We start from the raw sequence: 13,650 nt of genomic DNA on the forward strand, positions 1-13,650 counted from the left end.
AATTAGTTTATGGTGGAAGCAATTTTTCATGTTTTCATTGGATTAAACCATTCAATTGTATTCTGGACAAGCTGGGGCAAAGCCATAATGGGGGTAAACGGAGGGGGATTGGTATGGGTTTTTGAATAATTTTTCCCCGGCCTACCCACATGAACCCCCTTCTCATTAATGGTTAAGCCGCTGCAGTAGAATTATTGTGTCATCATGCAGAGACTGAAACATATAAGAGCGCACTAAACAAACACACCAACTAATGTTTGTGTATTGCTCATTCAATTAAACTGTGATTAGAACGGTATTAAAAATGAGATCTAAAGTTACTAAAAAGCATTGCCTGTCAGTTACCATTACTTACACAATTTTGTTCAATATTGTATAAGTGAGCTGGTGAGCGCTCTCCTGCAGTTAGTACAACTGCGTGTCGCTGGAGGGTGGAGCTGCTTGGCAACTGTACAGTGTGTCCATGATCCTGCCTGCCAAGTACAGACGTTATCAGATCATGAGCTCAACATGGCAGCAAACTTCACTGTTTTCAGTATTCTTTTAGCTCTCATTCAGTCACATTTCCTGATAAAAGTACAAGTTCTCATGGGAACAATAAATGCCTCTCGTTAAACGTCTACGGTAATTTTTATGGCGAATATTGTTTGTGCACGGATGAAATGGACACAATAGCTTTTTAAAGCTTTTGCCTGTCTTAATGCTCATACTGATTGAATGCGAAGGCGTCAATTTTCGACAATATCCTCATAAATGGGGAACAATTTCCTGTTTACTAATGAGCGTTTTTTTTTTTTCGTAAGAGCTAAATTATTTCATCATCATTAGCTTCGACAAGTCAATTGTGAAGGGAGAATTAATAACGATCTATAACAACTAGATAATATATTAACAAATGCGTAGACCTAAGTTTCTCTTGATGTTCCTTTTTTTCTACAAACACAAGCTAGCGAGGTTTCCTCGTACCGCATAGAGGCGGCTGGGCGGTACAGTGGCTAAATGGTTAATATTTAATCACATTTTATCCGGTCGTTTCCTCCCCCGGAAGCCTTAAGCATTATGAATTTTGTAGTAGCCCTGCAGTGAACTACACCAACTGGGCCGCGAAGGAACCGAATAATAGCGGTGGTAAAGAGGTTTGTGTCGAGATGTTTGGCACCTTCTCTTAGAATGAAAAAAATTACATTCAATTATAAGGAGATTGATTTGTAAAAGACCTGAAAGATTTCCAGTTCAAATGCGTTGAAGACGTTGGAGGAGCTGGTGACGTCATTACAGAATTCCAAAAGCCACCGGGACTTTTAACTTTCCTCTTGAGATCAATAAGAATCCGCTGATCCTATCTTAACCATATTCACAATTCCTTGACGACACATCGAACCAGCAAACTCTTTACAGAACTTAAAGACAGTGGACACTATTGGTAATTGCCTCATAGTTGGTGTATTTCAACACATGCATAAAATAACAAACCTGTAAAAATTTGAGCTCAATCGGTCATCGAAGTTGCGAGATAATAATGAAAGAAAAAAAAACCCCTTGTCACACGAAGTTGTGTGCGTTTAGATGGTTGATTTGGAGACCTCAAATTCTAAATCCGAGGTCTCGAAATCAAATTCGTGGAAAATTACTTCTTTCACAAAAACTATGGCACTTCAGAGGGAGCCGTTTATCACAATGTTTTATACCATCAACCTCTCCCCATTACTCGTCACCAAGAAAGGTTTTATGCTAATAATTATTTTGAGTAATTACCAATAGTGTCCACTGCCTTTAATCTAGTGACGATGTGACCTGTGACATCACATATTTACAAAAAAGCCACAGAGCCTGTACTTCCTGCTAGGCACGATTTGTACACAGCTCAACGGAAGAAAACATACAAAATCTTATATTTTATGGAGATTGCACTGTCTGATTCTTGTCAACCGTTGATATGATGAAAGGGAAATCTTTCAGGCATCTCAAAACTTGTCAAGCTTTATTTTCATAACTCTTGGATTGATGTGGAAATTATGACACAAAATGTAAACTTTCCCATTTTGACCATTGCAGTATCTTGCCTGCCAGAATACTCAAAGAATGTACAAGGTCACACTTATTGTAAACAAAGTTCACATGGTCTATACCCACGCGGCAGATAATTCCCTCGCTGTGTGGCAAATTTGTAATAAATTGGGATCAATTCTCTTCTTTAATACTTAAGCACATTAAATGAGGCATGTCTCCCTGGAAGACTTTAAAAGCATTATATGAATTATAAAGTGTTTATCACACATTGGAAAGATACATTTATATTATTTATGACTGACGGGGCAATTAAAATATGAAATAAATACATGATATCAGCGATTCTCAAAAGCTCTGCAAAGACATCGTTTGTCCTTCGTATGAAACCCGTTAATTATAAATTCACAATTTTTGAGCAACAATCCAACTGAATAATATGTTAATAGGAAAACTAAGTAGGAAATTTGTTTGACAAAAGGCACGGATGCAGTTTGAAACAGCTACCACAAGCTGTGTTCGCCTTGACGAGTACAGACGCTATCACTCGGCGCTCAACATGGCAGCCTTAAACTTCACTGTTTTCAGTATTCTTGTAGCTCTCCTTCAGTCACATTTCCTGATTGTGTCTCCCTGCATGTCTTGCATCAGTCCATGGACAAGTTTTGGGAATCATTGCTACCTTCTTGTGACGGATGAGAAGACCTTTGATGAAGCTGAACTGTACTGTCAGAGTTTGTCACGCCTTGGTAGACCATCTCACCTTGCATCCGTTATGAGCCAAGAGGAACAAGACTTTCTCCTCTTGCTTGCTACACCGATAGACGGAACGGTGTATCGGGCGACATGGCTCGGCTACCGACGTGTCTCAACCACGGGTTCCTTCGCCTGGATCGACGGTAGCCCTGCCGGGAACTACACCAACTGGGCCCCGGGAGAACCAAATAACATGGGTAAAGAGGATTGCGTCGAGATGTTTGGTACTTCAATGTGGAATGACAAGAGTTGTACGGAAACGAGGAGATCCATTTGTAAAATACCTGAAAGATTTCCAGTTGAAACGCGATGAAGATGCATTGAACCTGAAGGAGGCTCTGTAATAGCTTGTTTAAGCGTCAGCAGAATATGTATAATAAAGGTCCGGTTAGGATAGAGTGCTAAGGCAATCTACCCTGCCTATTATAATATACTTAACTATATAAAGTTAAGCAACCGATGACACTGAAATTAGGGCGGGACATTAACTTATAAACAACAATTTTGTGTACTGAAGTAAGCGAACCCTTGTTCTTGGGTCAAATGGATTATTCGTATCAAGAGTGAACGGACGCATAATGATGATTTGAAGTCGGAACTACAGAACAACTCTTTGACATCAGTAACCGCCGAAATATTAACTATTAACTAATAATCATCGATTAACATTCAGCGAGCGGTTAACCGATTAACTGATTAACCATTGCTGCACGAGCCGATCCATGAATCTATAACGGCATTATAGACACCTTTGGTAATAATTGTCAAAGACCAGTATTCTCACTTGGTGTATCCCACAATTTTGCATCCACAAAATATCTGTGTGAAAATTTGGGCTCAATATTGGTCATCGAAGTTGCAAGAGAATAATGGAAGAAAAACAGCTGAGGTCTCGAATTCAGTGAGAAAATATTTCTTTCTCAAAACTATACCGTTCTTTTACTTCAGACGGAGCCATTCTCACAATGTTTCATATTATCAACAGCCCTCAATTTTTCGTTGCAAACTAAGTTTTTATGCTAACATTTATTTTGAGTACCAATAGAGTCCAGTGCCTGGATTCGCTGTTACTTTTGCAAAATTCTATGCGATGTTTGCATGTATTTGGTAATATGCACCATTTAAACATTAGAAGAGCTCGTTCAATTTATTTAATAATCACATTCAAAGCAATAACAAGCTTTAAATGCAGTGGGAAAAACATCGGTTAATTTGTTGCTGTTGGTAAAAAAAGTTGCCTTAAAATTATTTCAATTTGGTATTTCGTAATTTTTATAAAAATTATTCTCAGTCGTAGAATTGGAGCTCACTTGAGTTTAGAATTGTTAAAGCACGTTGGTCTGACGTTATTGCCTATCAGTAAGAGGTAACTGTTAGCTCAATCATTTCTAGGCGCTGTAAGCCAATAATAAAACGAAAATTGTAGTCTTTTTACGAGGCATCCAAATTGTATCTTTGTATAGTTTTATTGAAGCCGTGATCTGAAAGGTAATTTAGCAACTCGAGTTTGAAGGGAGTATTATACATTGGTCTACTGTATGAATTTATGTCGCCCCACCCCCCCCCCCCATCAGTGGCATTTCGGTTTAGGATTAAACATAACGCATAACATTACCAGAGCATCACAATAGGCTCTTTGTAGTTTATGACGATGAAATAATTTAGCTCATACCAATTAGTAAACACAAAGGAAACTGTATTTATTCATCATTAATATTGATATTGTCGAAAACTAACGCCTTCGCATTTAATTAGTTTGAGCATTGAGTCAGATAAAAGCCTTGAAAAGCTATTGTGTCCATTTTATCCTTACAAAAAAATATTCGAGAGCCGATTATTGTTCCCAATGGGAGCTTGTACTTTTATACAAACATTACCGAAAGGGTAAACAATTGTGCATAAATATTAAGCTATCTTTTAAAAATTGAACTACGATTCCAGTTGTTTACTGCAAGAATCTTGAAAAATTGGTTTTCAGAAACTCGGGCGGTGCAGGGACTAGAGGGTTAATTAAAGTACAGCAACTCAACTCTGAAGGGAGTACTATATTGATCTATATGACAGAGATTGTGCACCCCCTTCCAGTAGAATTTCTTTAAAAGACAATTAAGCAGTGTAACTCATTACTCAACATCACAGGGAGTTAATGGATGTTGATCTATACGAGGCGGGATAATGTAGCTTTTCCTTTACAGCCCATTTTTAAGAAAGTCAACTACAATAGATGGATGCATAAAGAGCTATGACGTTGATAAACAGCTGCCTTCATTTGAAATAAACGAATATCGTATTATTATACCTAGCAAAAGAAAACAGTACAGTAAAAGGCAATACAAGCAATCATGGGGACCAACGAGGACAAAATAATAAATGACAAAACAGGGAATGGGAGGGGTACAAAAGTACGCGCACTACACCCCCTATCCCCTCCCCCGCCACATGCTAAAATAAATCAAGCTTTGAAAATTAACGTGATAGTGCCTTTAATATTCCTTGTCACTACTGCAAATCACTGTAACCAAATCGGATGCTGAAGGGGAAACAAACCGCGATCTTAAAGAACCTGAGGCTTCTGTCCTTGAGGAAACTGTGTAGGCTTAAAAATTGGTTCTATTTGGCCTGGGAGTGGAGGAGTGCTTCATGACAACTGGCAGCGCAAGTTTTTCTGGGGATTAGAAGAAGACAAAATCGGCTGACCTCCCTGAAGTTTAGTTGTCTGAAAATACATTTGATTGATTTCAATAGGTTGAGAGACTTTAAACAATGTTTTTAGTGTTTTTTAATATTCAGCATTTAGTGTTGGTTGCACAGGGAGTTTACTTTGTGGACAACAGGTGGCACCCGCAGATTGGGAGGTCCGTGAGAACGCAAGGGCGCCCTCTATAGCGTCGGTGGTGTAAACAAACCCTCATCAACCGATTCCAACACACACGTGCGAAACAACAAGAGTGATCAACCGTCCAAGGGGGTGACACATTGGCTGAGTAGAGGGCTGGGAAACTCGGCAGAGTGTGCACATTCAAACCGAATTAACGTAAGTTGTTTTTAATGTTTAGGAAGGATGTCAGATATGGTCACAAGTGGCACGTACTTGCAATAAAAACTCTAAGTCTAACTGAGCATGGAGTTAGAATGGTCTAAGTTAGTTTAGAGTTTTTATTGCAAGTACGTGCAAGTCTCACCGGCCGGCTGTGTACATACAGTGTATAGCCCAGGTAGTGCAGTCTACACAGTGGTGGTAGGCCTAAAATAGTCTATAGTTTTACATCGTATGGATGGTCTTGATCTTGATGTAATTATTCAATAGCTTATCCTAGCTCCTTACTAGGAACAATTCACTGCAGTTTGATGAGTGATGTTTGAAGTAAAAAAGAAAAAGAAATCTAGCCTACTCCAGCAATACAAATTACAATACATTACATCATCATGTATGTAGAATGTAGAACACTGTGTGTGAGGTTTGCTCTGCTTTCGTCAAACTGAGCCATGATCATGAACCGCATAACATTTTAGGTTATTCATAATTCTAAATCTAAGGAGATGATCCAGAATCCTAATTGGAAATGTTTTGCCCAGCATCATGCCTTCAGTTCACGTTTTGCTCTGCCCCCAGAGCAGTGAGTTCCTTGATCTTCATATTGGTGCCCCTTTTCCTTTAATTTTTTTACGCTTTAGTTAGTTGGACTTTCACAGCTTTTGGAATAGAAGTGTGGAAGTGCATATATGTATGGCTTAAAAACAGTATTTTTAAGCCCCAGAAGTGAATACATATTAAATCTGTGTCTTTAATGCCTACATGTGTAAAATGTCAGTGTATTGCCTTTCTTGACTGTTGCAGTTGATTGTTCAGCACCGACATCAATATGGACCACCAGAACCTCATGCGACTGAGCTTAAGCTCTGCCAGATTCTTATACTATAGAATCCCAATCACCAATCAACCGATCAACAAAGTTAGAATCAGTCACCAGGTTCTCCAAAGAGCCATGTCTTCCTACAGTGACCAGCCTCCGATGCTGTCTTCAAGACAATCTCAAGCTCATTCAAGCATTCTGCGACTGAAGATGAGAGAAAGCAAACAACACTTGCATTATCTTCCTGAAGGATGGAGGCCTCCTCCAGGTGGATACAGAAGGCAGGGAGGTCATTGTAGAAATCAGGTTATCTACAGACATTTTGCAAGTGATCATTCCGGTCATGGGGACGACAAATCCTCCTCAAGTGAAGACAAAGAGTTTTCACATGGTAAGATGAGCTACATTGAGGCAAGGAAGAGAGGGGTCATTCAAGGGAGGCGGAGCTTGTTGCCAATGGAACGGGTAGGGGGAATGCTGGAGACGGATTTAGACGGTGAAGAGGTACCATGTCAACCGCCATCCAAGATAGTGCATGATGTAGAAGACGAGATGTCTGCTAACATGACTAGCGATTCACACAGCAGCACTCCACTGACTGATCGCAGCGTTGGGTCCACAGCTGCAGGTAACGGCGGCAGCGCAGCGATGCAGCAGCTAGCAACGTATCACAACAGTCCACTAATGATTGATGGGGAGATGGTCATCGCGTTGAGGGAAAACTTCAAGAGACATGAGTTTCTTTGTAGGTTTGTGTTAACTTGGTTGTTTTTATAGTTAGATACGTCTGCACTTAACCCTCCCACTCTTGGCACCATTTACCAGTGAGTTGACCAGCCATTTAAAACCATACAACTGCATAGATCCCCATTGTAGAAATGCATCCACCACATTATACTGCAGGCTGGCCTTTACATACACCAATGTTGCGCATAGAGTCTATCCAACGCATGAGTCATAGTGATCTAGACTTATTGTTTCGAACAGTATGTAATGTTCTATTGTACTGTTACTTCATCATCATCATCATCATCTTCCTATACTGTGCAGAAACCTCCTCTGGAGTATACTCGCACATTGTTTGAGAGGTGCAAACTAGCAGGTGCAGACAAAAACTCAAGGAATAAAAAGATACGCATACTGTACTTGAATGGTCTTACAGTAATATACGTGGTTCTACACAGCACACCCAATGGTGCTTTACATCATAATTATCTATGTGCATCAGGCATACTCCAACTGTTCTTCAAACTGTCTCAGATCACTGGGAACATACAAACCCAAGCTGCTTAAGTGCTTACTAATTCAACACAATACTGTCTCAGCCCTCTCACATTAAAATAGATAAACCTGGGCAAAGAGAAGCAATTTTGGTTTAGGTTGAGCTTCAGGAAATTTGTGTCATGACCGAAAGTCTTACCCCCACTCAGATAATTCAGCCAACCCAAGTTGAGTCCAATGCATTAGACCATGACACACCACTGTAACAGTTCAGCCATAAAACATTTATAAAGTTGTTAGCACTTATTCATTTACACAGGATGTTCAGACTGGACGCCCAGAACAGATTCCGTTGCAAGTATGGTGTTATCCTCCATGCTGACATCGTCGGCCATCAAGCAGGGAGAACTTTCAGTACTGACTTGGACATTGATATCATGATCAGGAGACCCACCCTGGAGGAGTTTGTTCTGTACATGAGGCGTACCCCCGTTATATCTTACCCAAAGGTACAAGAATAATAATACTAGGTTCTTATGTAGCCCTTTATCACATCCCAAAGCTGCTTGGAACAGGAATTACATAGAGATAACAGGTGTGAGTTGCTAGAAGAAAATTATGTTTTAAATTATTGCCTCTTTCTTTAATGGAGCTTTTCCATCACACAACTCTACTCACAATTGGCCCTGGACGTGAATCAAGGTAAAGGAATAACATAGAGAAAACAGGTGTGAGTTGCTAGAAGAAAGAGATGTTTTGACCTCTTTGAGTTGTCACGTTTTGAGTTTTAGTAGTTTGATCACCATTTCAGAGACAGCCCAATGACACAAACCTAAAACAGATTGTATAAACTTTGTCTTTTGAAGGATTGTTGCACTATGTTGATGATGATTGATGCAAGTCCAGGTGATGTCATATTAGAAGCAGGAACAGGGTCAGGTGCCATGACGCTATTTCTCTCAAGAGCAGGTATGTCTAGAAGAATTACCCGGCCAAAATGCGTGGGCCACACAACGTTACATAAGACCATTCCATGTCCACTTCCCCCTGACAAGAAACAATCTCTCTCTCGTCCCCTGCTCAATGTTGACTGTAACGCAGAAGACCGTGCGATCAGAACCAACATTGAAAGGGGGCAGGGGGGCCCAACCAGATATGGCCCGGATTGTAGGTCATTAACACTCATACCGTGTGACCATTCAAAAGTATCCTCTACATAGCGTTGAGTGATATATATATTTCCGGATGCAATATGGTACTATGTGGTGAATGTTTCACACAGTACACAGTCAACCCTCCTACTGTCGGACCATTCAATATCATCCACTGTAGCTTTAAATGACAGATAAACTTTTGTATCTCGCAAGGGGCACTAGGTGGATTGGTTCGTTTTCAATCTCTACCTAACTCAGTGGTGTCTCGGGAGCCTTCTTCCGAAATCTAAAACTGAAACTTACTTCTTCTTTTTTCTATCCTAAATAATTGGATTTGTTAATGTACAATACAGTTGGTGAACGAGGCTGTGTTCATTCGTTTGAAGCAAGGGAAGTGCACCAGAAGAGAGCTATGAAGAATATAAACCAGTGGAGGTCATCTTGGAATGTCTGTCATCCTGAGCATCATTGGCCGCAAAATGTCTCCTTTCACTTGGGTAAGAAGTCAGTTTAAAGTACAATTTGGTAACTGTTATTCATAAATACCCAAGGCAGTTTCGCAAGCTCATGTACGCCAACTTAACTTACAAGGAACACAATTCGTAGCTATTAGTACCGGCACAAAATCTATTTCTAAACGTGCGGACACATTTTTTACAAAGTTTTTGAAAAAATTATGTGCAAATCTCGAATTGGCCTGTCAAAGTGTCTATATAATTGTAATTAAAAAAAAAAGAGTAGTGAATCGTTCTTAAACTGGGCCACGACCCTGCCGGTTTTAAAAGGCCGTTTAAGAACTTGTCGCTACCCTTTTATTCCCTTAATCACAATCAGTGAAGGGATAGTTATTTTCATTTTGCAGAAGGTACTTACATTAGAAAATCTGAAAGTCGAGGGGAACTTATGAAGGGGCATTAAGGCCAAGACCAGGGCAACCTAGGCTTTTGTAGCCTCCCTGTAATTTCAGGGCAGGAAATCAGGTTGAGATATCGAAAAAAAAAAAATTCATGAATGATATTCATAATAGACACAATGGAAAACCTATTTAATTAACCTATGGAAGAGAACAAAAACAGGACATCTTTAGGTTGTACACAGCACAAGAGTAGGGTGTCATGGCGGAGCAATTTAGCTTGTAGAGCACCAAATTGAAGTTGTGGTGGTTTAGTCACTGGGAGTTGGGTTCAAGTCCAGGTTATGACACTTGCCGAGAATCGAACCCATACTCTGATGATTCAACCGTTAGAGCTTGATTCTGATGCCACGACACACCAAAGTGTTTCGTTGACATGAAAGAAAGAGTAAGTGTTATAAGAAAAGTGCAAGACCAACTCTTAAACATTTACATAAATTTGTTCTTTTCCATTGTTTATTTCAAAGGCAAGTTGGAGAGTCGTTGCAAGGATCTTGGCCCCTCATTGTTAGTAGATGGAGCTGTAATAGACATGGAGAGGCCATGCGCTGCTATACCAACCCTAGCAGAAAGACTTAAACCAGGCAAATCTGCTGTCATATATGTGGCTAATATTACACAGGTAAATTATCAAACACGCACGCCTTAAACATACATGTAGGTCAGATTTTTTGCTGGTTTGACTTCTAATTTAAGAGAGAGTTATAGGCTTTTAGTTAAGGGTATTGTTGGAAAAAATGATTAGTTAATAACAGTGCCAATCCTTATTGTACCAGAGACATTATTATTTCCATCAGAAAACCTATCAATTCCACCCAATACAAATTTGAGAATGGGAATGAATTTATGAACAGATTAATGTTGTTAAACATGTATTTCATTTAAGATATCATTATTTACCAAGTTCTTAAAAATGTGTTAAATGCTGAGAAGAGCAAATATCTACCCACACAAAAAATCCTGGCACTTCATAGGACATAGGACTTGACTGTGAATCTCCATGTGAAATGAATGCGAGGTCAAAGGTGATCCATAAGAATCCGTCCACTCCCTCAAGTCAGGTTTCTGGCGTAACTAATGAGCCTTGAAGTGTAACATCAGGGCCCATTTCATGGCTCTACTTACTGCCGGGATTCCCCGCTTACATGCAAGCGCTGAATTTCTGCGCTAGCCTTGTAAACGTAGAATGCCCAGTAGCGTGGAATACGCACTCGCAGAAGCCAAAATACGCCATAGCCCGTGAAACACGCTTGCCATAAGCACAGAATTCCCTGCTTCCGTAAGTGCCGATTCTGTGCCCAGTAACGTGGAGTACGCACGCGCCAATTCAGTGCTTACGGTAAGCAGAGCCATGAAATTGGACTCTGATATTAAGAATAATTTTAAAGTAACTTTCTTTGTTTCCGTCAGATCATTGATATAGCAGAGTTTCTAAGAGTGAATGAGTATCCTCTGACCATGGAGAGGGTACTAGATGTAACTCATAAGGCGTGGGTTGTGAATCAAGCAAGACGACACAGCGGCACTTCTCTTAGTGACCCAAGACTTACCGTTGACCCAAACTCCTCAGATCAAAGCGGTAAGGGACAGACATATAATAAAAATAGTAGCTTGTTATAAAGTGCATATATCCATCACCGGGTAACGCTCAAGGCGCTTTAATAACATTATTTTCCTGCAAGACATGTATGAGACCTACTCCTATTCCATAGCACCTTGTAATTAATGGTTTACAAGGTGCTGTGGCACAATATGCTGCCAATTAAACCAGGAACACCAGGGCGAACCACTTCATATTTTTTGATAAGTGCACTGCCGTCAGTTTTACAAAACTCTTCCTAACTTGGGATTAATCTTAGGACTTTAGGACGAGTTCAGTTCCGTGTCCGAAGACGTTGGGACGCATTGAACCCACCCTAAGTTAGGACGGGTTACTCGTCCTAACTCGAGATAAGACGAGTCCTACATCTTTGTGAAATCGACAGCTGGGTTCTTTTCAGTGTGTTTACACAGGACTAACTGCTTTACGTCCCACCCGAAGGATGAAGCATCATGGTTTTAAGTGTCTTGCTAAGGACACGGGTGTCCCGCCTGGGAATCAAAGTAATTACAGGCCTGCCCTATGAAAGAACCAGTGTTAATATAATTTGAAAAACAAACTTGTCCAATGTCATCTTTACAGTGGTCATGTGAACTTCAAACCTGTGTAATTGAAATATGATTTTTGTTTGTTTTAATTTAAGATGGAGAAGATGATGGTTACAATCCACTGAGACAGAAAACCCAATACATTGAAGATGATGTACCAAAGTATATTGCACGGCCTCACAACAACCAATTTGGACACACAGCTTTCTTAGTTTCACTCAGGAAGATTGAGAGCAGTACTTCAACGTATAAAATGTGATATTGAGATGCAGAATACTGAAAAAGAACCTCAACACAGGTATTAACCCTCCTACTCTCTGACATTCAACGACTGGTTCCGAATGATAGATCAACTTTGCCAGCCTGCAACATGGTGGGGAATGCATTTACACAGTTCACAGTTAACCCTCCTCCCAATTAACTGTTCAATATCATTTAACGACTGGTTCTGAATGATAGATCAACTATGCCAGCCTGCAAGATGGTGGGCAATGCATTAACACAGTTCACACTTAACCCTCCTACTCATTAACTGTTTAATATCACTCTGGTTCTGAATGATAGATCAACTACATGTATGCCAGCCTGCAATATGATCCTACATGGTCAACCCTCCTACTCCCTGACCATTTAATGCATCCATTGTGGTTTTGTTTGATACATAAACTGTGATAGCATGAAAACGTATGATATAATTTGGTATGTCTATACCACTGAACCACCAAGCAAACTTATACAATTTTCTCATTTTAATACTGTTTCTTATATCATACAATTTATATTTTATTTAATATGCATAAACATCTACATTGTCTTTTAAAACCTTTTCTTAAATTAAGTTGTCTGAAAAAATTCATTCTTATTTTTCTCCAAAGGTTATATAAAGTAAATCTTGAGTTGTCCTTTTTATAATATTTCCTTCCAAAATGTATTTTATAAATGGTTATTATGGCAGCCAAAAGCAAATGCATTTCTATAATTTGTTTGTGAGCTACTCACATGACAAGAAGTTTAAACAATTTAAACTTAATTGTAAACCAAATACAAATCTATGTAAAGAATAAATCAGCCTTGTGGTTTATAATGTAATACTGCAGTATGCGAACAAACTTCACTCTTGTCAATTCTGTGTGACATAATTCTATGATAGGTTGATGATAGGTTTTTGTTTTTAAAAGTTCAAATTGAATTCCAAACTTTGATTAGAGAATGAGCCATAGACTTGAACATTACAATAGGAATAATTACAACCCGTGACCCCAAACCTTCTTCTATTTTGCAGAAATGCTAGACTCATTTAATATTTGTTGGCAGCTTGTGAAATAGAATCTATGCATATATAATGAAGCTTGATGGGGAAATAGTCTGGTTCTCTTATTGTATGTGATAGGAATCAATGTGCTTTGATTACAGTCAGGGTGCTAACAAAAAGTTGCACCTCGGCAAAAGGTCTTTAAAAAGTCTAATAACCATGATTTGATTGTAAAGTGTAGTAGGGTGCTAACAAAAAGTTGCACCCCGTCAAAAGGTCTAAAAGTCTGTTAACCACAATTTAATTGTAGTAGGGTCACAGGGTGCTAACAAAAAGTTGCACCTC

General features: G+C 39.4%; 2 protein-coding genes across 2 annotated transcripts; both read left to right on the forward strand.

The window, feature by feature from the left end:
- The first annotated feature begins 2,494 nt into the window (after positions 1-2,494).
- On the forward strand, positions 2,495-3,076 carry LOC117295213 (alpha-N-acetylgalactosamine-specific lectin-like). The gene has a single exon (XM_033777791.1). The coding sequence runs from the start codon at positions 2,495-2,497 to the stop codon at positions 3,074-3,076; it is 582 nt and encodes a 193-aa protein (XP_033633682.1).
- A 2,630-nt stretch (positions 3,077-5,706) lies between these two features.
- Positions 5,707-13,188, forward strand: LOC117303067 (tRNA (adenine(58)-N(1))-methyltransferase, mitochondrial-like). Its single transcript, XM_033787528.1, has 8 exons — positions 5,707-5,797; positions 6,602-7,366; positions 8,158-8,347; positions 8,705-8,807; positions 9,346-9,489; positions 10,373-10,527; positions 11,316-11,484; positions 12,149-13,188. The coding sequence occupies exons 2-8, from the start codon at positions 6,627-6,629 to the stop codon at positions 12,310-12,312; spliced, it is 1,665 nt and encodes a 554-aa protein (XP_033643419.1). The 5' UTR covers positions 5,707-5,797; positions 6,602-6,626; the 3' UTR covers positions 12,313-13,188.
- Positions 13,189-13,650: the final 462 nt, after the last annotated feature.

The sequence above is a fragment of the Asterias rubens genome, chromosome 1 (assembly GCF_902459465.1).
Source record: "Asterias rubens chromosome 1, eAstRub1.3, whole genome shotgun sequence".
NCBI classification, from domain to species: Eukaryota; Metazoa; Echinodermata; class Asteroidea; order Forcipulatida; family Asteriidae; genus Asterias; species Asterias rubens.

Bases quoted from the DNA above. Each gene is read 5' to 3' on its own strand.
- LOC117295213 (XM_033777791.1), top strand. From the start codon at position 2,495: ATGCAGTTTGAAACAGCTACCACAAGCTGTGTTCGCCTTGACGAGTAC.
- LOC117303067 (XM_033787528.1), top strand. From the start codon at position 6,627: ATGGACCACCAGAACCTCATGCGACTGAGCTTAAGCTCTGCCAGATTC. The intron at 8,348-8,704 runs GTACAAGAATAA...TGTCTTTTGAAG, and splicing joins CCGTTATATCTTACCCAAAG to GATTGTTGCACTATGTTGAT. The intron at 8,808-9,345 runs GTATGTCTAGAA...TGTACAATACAG, and splicing joins GCTATTTCTCTCAAGAGCAG to TTGGTGAACGAGGCTGTGTT.